The sequence below is a fragment of the Stomoxys calcitrans genome, chromosome 2, assembly GCF_963082655.1.
Source record: "Stomoxys calcitrans chromosome 2, idStoCalc2.1, whole genome shotgun sequence".
Classification (NCBI taxonomy): Eukaryota; Metazoa; Arthropoda; class Insecta; order Diptera; family Muscidae; genus Stomoxys; species Stomoxys calcitrans.
In genome coordinates this window covers 158627414-158640989 of record NC_081553.1, presented here as the reverse complement: position 1 = coordinate 158640989, position 13576 = coordinate 158627414, and the positions used below count along the sequence as shown (strand labels likewise).

The window sequence follows — 13576 nt, the reverse complement described above, 5'->3', positions numbered from 1 at the left end:
TTCCGCCATCAGCAACCTGTGGACGCGCACGGTGGCTTTCAGCTAAGCTTCCCGTGATAACGATGGACACCACACAAGTCAGAGCTCAAAGTTCCAGCCTGTGTGGTGCTAATAGTTATCCCGTATCGGCCGGGGTCCAATATATCGGCATATATTGGCACTACCATGACGAAACTAAAAAAAAGGGTTGACCAATCGAGCAAAAAACTGCTCTAGCAGCACACTGTGCATTGACAGGTCATAAGCCAAACTTCAACGACTTGGACATCTTGGCTCAAGAGAGCAATTACTGATGAAGATTCACTCTCGAGATGTTGCATTTCATCGACTTACCACCTGACGAGAGAATGAATTTCAAAAAAGACATAGAAAGCTGCGCAAAGGTATATCGCCACACATTCAGAAGAGAACATTCAGTTGCCAACAGACAATAGTTTGTCTAACAACTCATAAAATTTAATAGTTAATTAAAGATTCTTAGTGCATTTCTGTTTTTATTGTGTGATTTGCTTTTACTAAAGTTTATGTTTTTTTTGTTTAAATCTATCTAGCCTTGAAAATGGTAAACGGAGCCTACCAAAATACTGGAATAAAATAATGGTTTTTTTAAGAGTTATTTTTTCTGTGTATCCATCACTGGTCTATATGTTTAAGCAGTCACCCTCTCTCTCTAGTTGGAGAGGCACAAGAGAATAATTATTATTCGTTAAACGAATAATCGTTTGCGGTTATCGAAACACTTTTGCCATTAAAGTTTTTTGGTTTTACAACAAAAGAAAGGTAATTTTACCATAGAAGAAGTTTCTAAGATTTTACAATAAACAAAGCTACATTCAATAATACTACTTTTATGGCTACCGTTTGATAAGTTGAGGCGAAACGTTACATAGTTACAATGAAAGACTGAATTTACAGGACTGAATTTACATCCCATTTTCTTCAAATTGTATGCAGACATCTTTTTGGCCTAGATGAAGCCTTTTGAGATTGGAAGAAATCGGTTAAGATTTAAATATAGCTTCCATACATATATTCGCCCGATTCGTATGTGTGATCCGATTTTCATTTCAAAAGCCTTTGCAAGTGCATTTATGAATCGGTCTCCTCACATCGCTTTCTTCTACATCTACCATAAAACACGTGCTTTTTCGCCAAAATCAGATGAGATTTGGATATAGCTCACTTATGTATGTTCGTCCTATTTGGACTTATACTGCAATAATCTGGCAATTTTTTTATCATCGATTCTCATTAAAATGTCTCGGAATTTTGTTTTAAGCCTCCTATACATACGGAGTTTTATCGGAATCGGTTTGGATTAAGATATTGCACCCGTATATATTTTCGTCCGACCTAACCTAACCTAACTAATCCTGAAATATTTTGGTAATTTGATAACCGATCCTCACGAAATTAGGCACGAATGTTTGTCTAATGACTTTTCTGATCACTGAGAAATTTTATAGAAATCGGCTTTGCACACGCATTTATCAACCAGCTTATCTGTTTTTAGCATTTAGATTTCCTCTCTGACTCTTAACATATGTACGGATTTTGGTCGAAATTCTACACATCAAATTAAAGCAAATTTTAATTTCGACAACTTTAGTCCATCCTCACTTGTTAAATATGAACAAGTAAAAGCGTGCTAAGTTCGGCCGGGATGAATCTTATATACCCTCCACCATGGATCGCATTTGCCGAGTTCTTTTCCCGGCATCTCTTCTTAGGCAAGAAAAGGATAAAAGAAAAGATTTGCTCTGCTATTAGAGCGATACCAAGATATGGTTCGGTTCGGACCACAATAAAATTATATGGTGGAGACTTCTGTAGAATGTCAGCCAATTCGAAAAAGAAAAGAAATTCAAATCGGATAAGAATTGCGCCCTCTAGAGGCTCAAGAAGTCAAGACCCAAGATCGGTTTACTTGACAGCTTTATCAAAACATAGACCGATTTGAACCATACTTAGCGCAGTTGTTGGAAGTGATACCAAATTACCATGTGCAAAATTTCAGTCAAACGGATAAGAATGGCGCCCTTTAGAGGCTCAAGAAGTCAAGACCCAAGATCGGTTTTTATGGCAGCTATATCAAAACATGGACCGATTTGGGCCATTTACAATCCCAACCAACCTACACTAATAAAAAGTATTTGTGCAAAATTTCAAGCGGCTAGTTTTACTCCCTCGAAAGAAATGGCTAGATCGACTTAAAAGTATTTGTGCAAAATTTCAAGCGGCTAGCTTTACTCCTTCGAAAGCTAGCGCGCTTTCGACAGACAGACTGACGGACGGAAATGGCTAGATCGACTTAAAATGACATGACGATAAAGAATATATATTCTTACAAACAGAATGACGAAATTAGTATACCCCCATCCTATGATGGAGGGTATAAAAAAAAACTTGAAATTTGCATTAAAAAAAAGAATCATTTAAATGAAATTTTTTCGTAAGACAAAGTTTATATGACATTGACAAAGCTATTTCAATAAAGTTGTTTAAACAAAACTTTAATGCAATTTCTTTTAAAGAATTTTCACTGAATTCCTTTTTAAATATAAGTTTTCTCAATACAAAATTTTAAGCGAATTTTTTAAGACAAAATTTCAAATAAGCCAAGCTTCAGTACTTTATCGATATATCTAAAGTGCGACTTTAAAGTCGATGAATACATATCATACCCTATTTCTAGATGTAAAACGTAGTTCGGAGTATTTGGAGGAATGTATAGCATTTTCTTGACAAAAAACCCTTATAATCTTTCAGCATCTTCATTTTAAATATCCCCATCTTATTTTCCTTGGAAATTCCACGATGATTAAGGTACTTCCCCCAAGGAAGAATTTAAAGCCATCTTTGATGCAGAAAACTTCTTGTGAATATGTGTCATAAAGGAGAGATGGAATGATTGTTCAACCCCAAGATCAACATAACTGTTAAAAATTTCTATGACCTCATCACCAAATGTTCATTCTAAATCAGCAGAGAGTCTCGAACCCTTGCGGAAGATCACAATATTAGACTTTGTTAAGTTCACCTTCAAGTCCCACAGTAAGCAATACCTAAACAAAGCATCAATCATTTTCTGAAGATCCTCAGGACTGTCAGACAGCAAAACAATATCATTTGCATAAAGCAGGATGTTAAGATTAGTATCAGCTACACATGGCAGGGCATCTGAAATATCATTAACATACAGAGAGAACAACATAGGACTCAGTATACATCCCTGTTCCACTCCAGTTTGCACTGTGAACATGTCAGAGAATCATAGAGATGTCATCATAGAGATGCATAAAAAGTCGTATTATCTTTGCTGACAGACCAATATAGGAAAGTTTGTGAAAGAGACTGTTCCTTGGTATTAAGTCGAAAGCACAAGAAAAATCTACAAAAAAAAGCGTAGGTCCGTTTATTATCAAATGTCCTAATACTGATAATATTAACGAGATTGAGTATATTATCAATCGTCGAATAATCCTTGTGAATACCAGACTGAAACTCATTCATTATACTATTCCATTCCGAAATCCATTCAACCATACGGTTCAGCAATAAACTAGTAAAAATCCTACCAACTGAATCTATAAAGGAAAGTCCTCTATTGTTCGCAAACCTTATCTTTCTTGAAAAGGGGTATTAGAATCGACTGCTTGAATGAGTTCGGAACAGTTTCCGAAAGAAAAATATTGTTGAAAGCTTTAAGATGCAGTTTTATGAAGTTTGGAGGAACGTATTTGTAAAATTCGTAAGATATAGGCTGTTAATAACCGCGCTCAATTCGTAGTACTAAAATGGAGAATCTAGAAATTCATCTACAAAATTGGGCATGCACCAACTCATACTCACTGTGTCGTCTCTCTCAAGTGCGGAAAGAAATCATCATTGCTTAAGATGAAATTGATTTTGAAAGAGATGAATTTAAAAGAATTCGCCAAATCTCACCATTCCTTATTACACTTTACCTTATCTAAATTCTATAAGTCAAGGTTGTACGACTGAAGCTTTTTCGCTTTACATAATTCCAAGTATTTCGTCCTGGCAGCATAATAAAGTAATCTATTGTGTTTTTTTGTTTTGTTGATGGGCTTTTTTGGTCAGGTTGAGGATTTTTTAAATAAAACAAATCGTTTTCATTTTTTCTCTCGACGTTTCGTTGGTTATTTTTTCCAACTTCATCAGGACAGAGTTTATTGAAGTTCCTGTTTAAAGTATTCTTGTATAAAGTATATGTTTTGTATTGCTTAGTTTTTTCATTTAGACTTACGATTAATTTTACATCTTCGTTGAATTACCTATATTACTATAAAAACTGGACACCACGACACAGAAAATATAATAATATAAATAATTGCACTTTGAGGGAAGTATATAAAGTCTAAACTTATTACTAATATCACAGAACAGTCGTTTTCAAGTTATTGCAATGGAATACTGCAGCTTAGTGTTGTCTTTGTCTTCTTTGGTGTTTATCGACTCTTTAAGTCTTTGTTGAATCCGTAGGCTCTCTAATGTGTATCGCTTGTTCTCTATTTTCTCTCTGTCAAGTACTCTTACTGTCTTAAAGTTTGCCGCATGTCCGCTCTCTTTTATATGTTGTGCTAGTGCTGTCGATTGTCTCCCTTTTCTTATGTCGGCTTCGTGCTCAGCCAACCTAGTGCCTAGTGTGCGTCTGGTGGTTCCCACATATTTTTTGTTGCATTTTTCTTGTTGATCTCCATCACACGTAATTTCGTATACGACGTTGCTTAGTTTGAGTTTGTCTGTTTTGGTTGTTGTTCCTTTTTTCCTGAATATTTGGTTTAGAGTTTTGTTTGATTTATATGCTGTTGTTGAGTTTTCGTCAAGTATGATATTTCCCAAAGATGCGCGGTCGGTAAGCTTAGGGATGTACGGTACACTGTAAAATTTTTTCGTCGTTGATGCTTTTTCTTCATGGGGTCGTTTGGATCCGTTGGTGACGTCGCGAATTAAATTATTTATTAATGCCATTGGATAATTGTTCTGTTTTAAAATTTGTTGTATTTTATTTATGTTGTCTGCTTTGAAACGTTCATCGCTTAACAGTAGAACTTTGTGGATGAAGTTCTTGGCTAATAAGTTTAGACTTTATATACTTCCCTCAAAGTGCAATTATTTATATTATTATATTTTCTGTGTCGTGGTGTCCAGTTTTTATAGTAATATAGGTAATTCAACGAAGATGTAAAATTAATCGTAAGTCTAAATGAAAAAACTAAGCAATACAAAACATATACTTTATACAAGAATACTTTAAACAGGAACTTCAATAAACTCTGTCCTGATGAAGTTGGAAAAAATAACCAACGAAACGTCGAGAGAAAAAATGAAAACGATTTGTTTTATTTAAAAAATCCTCAACCTGACCAAAAAAGCCCATCAACAAAACAAAAAAACATTAAATATTCACATTGGTCATAAAAAACACAAAAACAAAAAGTAATCTATTGTGGTTGGTATGATATCTACTACACGACTTCAAACACCTTATCATAGTTGAGTGAAAACGATAACACTTCCAGTCAAACCCTTTCTGTTTCGAAGTAAAAAAAGAAAAACATGTATTCCTCGCGTGAGCCTGTCTGATCTTCATGCCTAAAATACAAATTTGATCCTCTGCAGACTTATTATCAGGAAGGCAGTGATCGTCGACAAGTGTCCCTAGTCTATAGCGATACTCAGAAATATATTTTATATTCCAATGAAGTTTATCTCTCTCGCTTTGGTCAGCAGGAATTTTGAGTTTAAGGCAGAGAGGTATGTGGTCCGAATATCTAGATCTAGTGCAGATCTCAAGTGTATCAACGTATTTTACAAAATCGGACGAGCAAATGCAATAGTCAATTACGGAGTTACCCATTCTTCCACAAAAAGTAAATTCTCCATCCATATCTTTAAAGTTCTGCGATTGATTGAAATACCTCCAACACATTCCACCATATTTAAAAATTGTCAGCCTTGACCATTAATATATTTGTCCTTAGAACATCTGGCAGCGCTGACATTTGGAAAATCACGTATCAAGTTACTGTTCTTCGCCAACTTTGGCTTTAAGATCACCCACCAAACAAAATGTTGGTCAAAGTTCTCTAAGGAAATCTGCGAATTTTTCCATATCATATTTCCAATTTGTGCAATTTAGTTATTTTGGAATAAAGAAACACTTTTGGCCTTCAAATTTAGCAGATAGAATGGTGTTGCCATATAAATTTACGTAACTGTAAATGAAATTTATTTTGTATACTTTTTTGAATCCATATAGGCACCCACCCACTTGCTCTGCCATATTTGCTAGACCTTTGTGCAGCAATCCAGTGCAAACGATAATTTTGAAAATATGAATAATTTGCTCATGCAGTAAATAATTTGCTCCAAGAGAAAATATCAGGTTGATTGTCTTGACTCCCTTAACGAGATGGCTGAACAGTTCAAAATTCAACTGTTCTGGGTATCGGGTCACAGAGATATCCCAGGAAATTCTAAAGCAGGCAAGCTTGCGACACTAGGAATTACCTTACACATTCCAGGGATACTGGAATCTTTGGGTATGCCTCTAGCGACACGTAAGCTAAGTTTTCAGGGCCAGGCCCGAAGGGCAACGAATGATAGATGGTCACAAAGAGGGGGACTTGAAGAGGTCTACTGCTCTGCTGTCATTGGCTAGAACAGATGTCTCAGTCATTGTTTCCGTCATGACAGATCACTGTCTAATCGGAAAACATGCTGAAAGACTGAAGGTTACCAGCTACGACTTTTGCAGAAGCTGTAAGGACATCGAAGAAGAAGAGACTATAGAACACCTTCTGTGTGTGTCCCGTACTAGCAGTTAGAAAGAGTTCCAGTTTATGTTCTCATTTCTTTGAGAACCTGTCTGTTATTGGGCTTTTTAAAGCGATCTGGATGGTTCAACGGTAGGAACATCTTCTACCATATTTTTTCTTCTGTTCTGTTCTGTCTGATGGCAGAGTGCCACTTAAACCTAACCTAACCTTGTCTTGATTCATTTTTGTGCGGGGCAAATGTTTTTTACAATCATTTTCCAAGTGTTCAGGGGACGTTGATTGCGCTTGAGCGCTTGTTGTTTATTTATAATAATCTAAAGTTTTAGGTGCTAGCGAATTGTTCAATGACAACATCTGATTGGGTTTGTTATTGTTAGTTGTTGATATTTTATGCAGACCAGCAGTTATGTTTGATGCAGAAAGCAGCCAGTTTTTTAATTTATTTTACCGATATCAGCTTCGTCGAAACTCCAAGCGTCCGATGTAGTAGATTTTCTGGCTATTACGCTGCCATTTCAATTGAGACTTTTTTGTTTTTAATCTTATACAGTATATAAAATTCAATTTGTTTGTTTGTCGGTTTGTTCCGTATGGACTCAAAAACGGCTGAACCGATTACCTTGAAATTTTCACAGATTGTGTAGGTTGGTCTGGAAGGAAACATAGGCAATATAATTTTTTGATATCAGGAGGGGGACCCTCCCTCTTACCCTAAAAGTACTACCCAATATCGGGACAATATGGGATTCAAATGAAAGGTATTCAAGAGTAGAGCACGAATTTCATACTAAAAGTTGGGTTCATGTACCTAGGGGCCGCCCAGCCACAAAATTAAGGTGGCTGGGCGGTTTATTTGACGATCACAACAATATGGGACTCAAATGAGAGATATTCGGGAGTAGATTACGAATATGGTCAGAAAAAAGGTATAGGCTTTATAATTTATTGATAACAGAAGGGGGTGATGTTTTAGGGGTAACGGTGGAGGGTCCACCCAAAATCAAAAGTGGACCGATAAGGACAATATGGGAGTCAAATGAAAGGTATTCGGGAGTAGATTTCGGATCTGGCATACAAAATCAGATCGAAGTATAGGGGGTCTCGCCACCCCTCAAAAACGCCATTAGACCCATTATGACTATATGATACTTGGCTGAACCGATTTTCTTAAAATTTTCATAGATTGTGTACGTTTGTCTGGAAGGAAGAATAGGCTATATAATTTTTAGATATTGGGTGGAGGCGGACCCTCCCCCTTACCCCAACAACGCCACCCATATCCGAAGGTGGTCCGATGGACACAATAGGGGTATCAAATGAAAGGTATTGGAGACAAGAAAACGAATATGGTATTATTCGTTGGGCATAAAGAACTAATTACATATCTATTTTCAGTGCGCCGGTGGCCGCCCCAGCACGAAAAACAACCTCTAAAGGGTTCATATTTACCGGCCATGGCAATATGGGGGTCAAATAAAATGGATTTGGAAGTGCAACACGAATTTGATATCCATATTTGAGTCGAAATGTCTGCTATCCCTCCCCTAATTACCACCAGGAATCGAGAAGGGGCAAATTCTCACACATCAATGAGTGCTTTCGATTCCAGTTCAAACTCAATGATAAGGCTCCTTTTTTTATAGCCGAGTCCGAACAGCGTCCCGCAGTGCTACGCTCCTTTGGGGACAATTTTTTAAATGACCATGCATGGCACTGTACCTCGCAAATGTCGCCAACATTAAAAGGGGATAAACACCGCTTTGTCCGATGTTCGTCAGGAGCGGAGCGGGACCGATTCGGCTAGTGACTTTATAAAATACAATAATAAATCAGACAATTTAAGCCGGTCGAAAAATGCAGTTGTAACTTTCATTACAGGGTTGATGTTTTCCCAGGACAAAAACATAATGAAACTTTATCTTAAAGGCTGGTACTATATTCGCTTTTCGCGATACTTTTTGTCGATTACTTCTTCTAGATAATAGATTTTGAAGCAAAAAAACTTATACTTATACTTATGGTACTGAGTAATATTTTAATAAAATTGTTATTTTATCATTGTTATTTTCGTAATGTTTCAAAAAAGTAATCGCGTAAAAAAGAGTTTTCAACGGTGAAAAACGAACATAAGACAGAATTTTAATGAAATATGTCCTTAAGACAAAATTTTAATAAAATTTTTTTTTTTAAATTTCAGTGACATCTTTGAGAAAAAAAATATCAAAAGTTTCTTTGACGACTACACATATCTTAAAGAAATATTTCAATAAAAGATTCTCTAAGAAAACTTTTCATGAAATTTTTTTGATGCTTTTCAGTTCAAGCTCGGGGTTTTGGTTTTTTTTCTTTAATTAAATCATATATTAATATTTTGTAAAATTCAATATAAAAGTGTATTAAAATATCAACATTTTAATTTTTTATTCTAACAAAATTTTAGAATTTTAGTTTTTATACCCTCCACCATCCTATGGGGTATACAAATTTCGTCATTCTGTTTGTAACACCTCAAAATATGCGTCTGAGACCCCATAAAGTATATATATTCTTGATCGTCATGTCATTTTAAGTCGATCTAGCCATGTCCGTCCGTCTGTCTGTCGAAAGCACGCTAACTTTCGAAGGAGATAAGCTAGCCGCTTGAATTTTTGCACAAATACTTTTTATTAGTGCAGGTCGATTGGGATTGTAAATGGGCCAGATCGGTCCATATTTTGATATAGTTGCCATATAAACCGATCTTGGGTCTGGACTTCTTGAGCCTCTAGAGGGCGCAATTCTCGTCCGATTTGACTGAAATTTTACACGTAGTGTTTTGGTATTGTTTTGGTATCAAATAACTGTGTTAAGTATGATTCAATTCGGTTTATAATCTGGTATAGCTTCCAACAACTGCGCTATGTATCATATCGGTCCATTTGATATAGCTGACATTTAAACCGAACTTGGGTCTTGACTTCTTGAGCCTCTAGAGGGCGCAATTCTCATCCGAAGAGACGGAAATTTTGCACATTGTGTTTTGATATCACTTCCAATAACTGTGTTAAGTATGATTCGAATCGGTTCATAATCTGGTATAGCTGTCATATAAACCGATTATGGATCTTGACTTTTTGAGGCAATGGAGCGCGAAATTCTCATCCGATTTGTCTGAAATTTTGCATGAAGTGTTTTGTTATGACTTCCAATAACGGTGCTAGGTATGGCGCAAATCGGTACATAACCTGATATAGCTGCCTTATAAACCGATATAGGATCTTGACTCCTTGAGCCTCTAGAGGGTGCAATTTTCAACCGATTTGGAAGAAATTTTGTACAACGGCTTCTCTCATAACCTTCAACATACGTGTCGGATATGGTCTGAATCGACCGATTTCCCGATTTTGCTTTTTGAACCTCTACAAGGCGCAATTCTTATCCGAATGAAGTGAAATATTGCACAATAGCATATTCTTATTCAATATTCTTTGTTTGCCTATAAAGAGATACTGCGCTTAGGTGGAGGGTATATAAGATTCGGCCCGGTCGAACTTAGCACGGAGTCGAAGTCGAGAAAATTATGTAAAATCCGCCACCGTAGCTCTGGATTATACATTAGCACCGATACTCACAAAACTTAAGGTAGCTTTGAAATAGGTTTATTTGACAGATTTCCTATAGAGAACTGCCACATAAACCTATCTTGAGGCTTTATTAAGTTTTGTGAATACGGCCGCAGATAGACTGGGTTTATACGTCTAACTTAACATAAGAGGTAAACTTGGAATGTTACAATAAAAGTAATATTTGAATAATTATACTATTGTAAGGCTTCATTAATTAGTTTCCATGAATGCGTCTGTACGAGAGAGGAGTCAATGATTTGCTGTTCAGTGACTAGAGCTTTATTTGCATGTTGATAAGTGTTTCTTTTGAATAATTTTAAATATTGTTAACATTACATTAGTTTGAACCAACACATAAGCCATGCGGAAATCTTCCGCGCAATAGATCCCATCAATGATTATAATTATTTTTAATATTTTTAGGAACGAAAAATTCTACACCTGCTGTGATGAACCTTATTTGGACATAACATTTAATATAACAATGAGGCGGAAAACACTATTCTATACTGTGAATATCATTATACCATGTATGGGTATTTCCTTTCTTACAGTTTTAACATTTTACCTGCCGTCCGACAGTGGGGAAAAGGTGAGTTAAAGAAAAATATTATTCTTTTAAATTTTATTTCTAAATTCGCAACAATATGGAATCGGGTTATGATGTTGAAGGCGTTCTGTCAAAAGAATGTGGCGATGAGGATCTTGCCAATGTGCCCAAATTTCTTGAAGCTTGTAATTTCACTTTTCGCGCATTGCATTTCTAAAACGTTTTTGTTTGTATTTCAGAGAGGCATAGTCTCAGCTCAATGCCTCGATATGGTTAAACGGTACAAAATTTAATGTATTCAAGAGGATTTTTACCAAAAACGGCACAAAAATATCTTCTTTTCTTAGCTTTTCTTTACTTTTTTGATGTTGAATAAAAAATGTGTCCAAACATTTGTTATTTAACATCTGTCAAATAATGAATAAAAATTTTTGTTTACACGATCAAATCAATCTGTTGCATGTTGTCAGTAATTAATGAAATCCCTCATTTCCGTTGATGTAGATACTCATGATCAAATAGCTCAACTCTTTCGTTTTCGGGAGAAGTAATGTGGATAATGGAAGGACTCGACAGAGCAAGCAAGTTAGACGGAACCTGCAATAAAATACTCATTAGAGTTGTTAGAGATACATATTTATTGCAAACTCCGAGTGTTATAAATAACAAGGATAAAAATAACTGAGTTCGGACTCAGCAACATTATTGGTGTATATGAACCGAAAACATATTGAAACTGGAAAAAAGCCATGCAATTGAAATGAAAAATAACGAGAACTCTAAGAGGTAGAAGCGATGTTGATACATAATGAGTCAATTTATAAAATCTGAAAGAATAAGCTTCTGGTAGTTAACATAAATTTCCATATTCGAATTTAACATGGATTTTAATTTAAAAGCTACAAATTAGCAGGCTATTAACTGAAGCACAGTGGTTTCAAGTAGAAATAATTCCAGAACTTTTTGTCAATTGATATGAGCGTAGTTAAGGGCATAGGCTTTCAGGTCCATATATTTAACATAGGGTGGTATACAGGGAGTCAAAGTTGACCACTCCCTACTTCTCCAATTTTTGGGGGTTATAACTTTTTATCCCCTGAACTGATTTACATGATTTTGCTCTAAAGAAAGTGCTTGGCAAGATCTAAAAAATACGCTTTATTAACTATGAAATTGGTTACCGTTAACGAGATATAAACAGTTAGTTTGTGAGGTCGTCGAGATATAAATGGTGAGTAGAAAAAGTAAATTATCAAGTAAAGCTATTTTCTCTGTTGAAAACCAAGCACTATATTAATATTTAGATGTAATTATTTATTGCTGGCATGTGTTAAGAACTTTTATTTTGTATCACTTCCTCCATACTTTACTTTAGTTGGCCATTTCAGACAATTTATTCCACTAGTCGAACGTAGAATAGATTTCCAAGCGTTCTCCAATTTCAAACACCCAGTTATGAGATGCCTTTCTCCACTTGCTCACTCCATTGGAGTTTTGGTTATTGTGTTTTACGTCTTCTGTTGTGGTCACCTTCAAAAGACCTCTTCGCTGGGCTTCTTCCTTCAATCTGACACCACGGCCTAGCCAGAGCAACCGTTGTATTATGATACGTTTAACTTTGCTTTCGTCGTCATACAGCTCGTGTTTAATACGACGACTATATTCTCCATTAACGCAAACTGGTCCATATATTTTGCTAAGGATTTTGCTCTTAAACACTCCAAGTACTGCCTCATATGCTTTTGCAAGTACCCATGCTTATCATCCAAAGTAGCATCTTTCAACCAATATTGTTTGTTTTATTTAAAATCTGGTGTCATTTGTTTCGTTCACGGCGGTGCCGAGGTAAACGCAATTGCTGACTATCTCAAAGTAGTAGTTCCAAGCTTTCTCCATATTCTTTAAGTGCTCGGGTCTATAGGACATTGTGGTAGTTGATGCCATTCACTTTATCTTATCTCCATTTATACCAAACCCACTTTCGATTATTCTCTTCCCATACTTTCAAAGGCTGCAATATATTGTAGATGTCGTCGGCATAGGCGAATAGCATATGTTCTCTTTGCGAAAATTAAGACGTTCTGCTGGAGAAGATTGTACAAAATGTAAATGTGAATAAATATGTCACACTAATCACAAGAGAACACATGCTACTCGCTTCTGCCGACGTCATCGACATCATAGGTCGGTCACCGGAAGTAGTGACTGCAGCCTTTGAAAAAATCAAAGGAGAGTCGAAATGGGTCTGGAAGTAAATGGAGATAAGACGAAATGAATGATTTGGGAACTGCAACTTTGAGATAGTCAGCAACTTTATCTACAACGGCACCGCCATAACCGAAATGAATGACACCAGTTTTGAGATAAAGCACCTCTCGACAGACGAAGATTACACAATACAAGACACTGATACTATCCGTGTTGGGTACTTGTGAAAGCAGACGAGGCAGTGCTTGGAGTGTTTGAGAGAAAGATTATTCGTATATGAACCATTTTACGCTAATGGAGAATAACGCTATTCTACGTTCGGTTAGTGAAACATATGTTCTGTCATAGCCAATTAAAGTAAGTAAGTATATTCTCTTGTCAGTAATGTGCCATGCCTATTCACACCT

General features: G+C 36.1%; 1 protein-coding gene across 1 annotated transcript in view; it reads left to right on the top strand.

Moving 5' to 3' along the window:
• LOC106084234 (acetylcholine receptor subunit alpha-like) overlaps window positions 1–13576 on the top strand; it is a 245542-nt gene that overhangs the window by 180873 nt on the left and 51093 nt on the right. The window contains exons 6-7 of the mRNA XM_059361670.1: window positions 10835–11003; window positions 11201–11241. Coding sequence (XP_059217653.1) covers window positions 10835–11003; window positions 11201–11241 — 210 coding nt within the window. The remainder of the gene's footprint in view (window positions 1–10834; window positions 11004–11200; window positions 11242–13576) is intronic.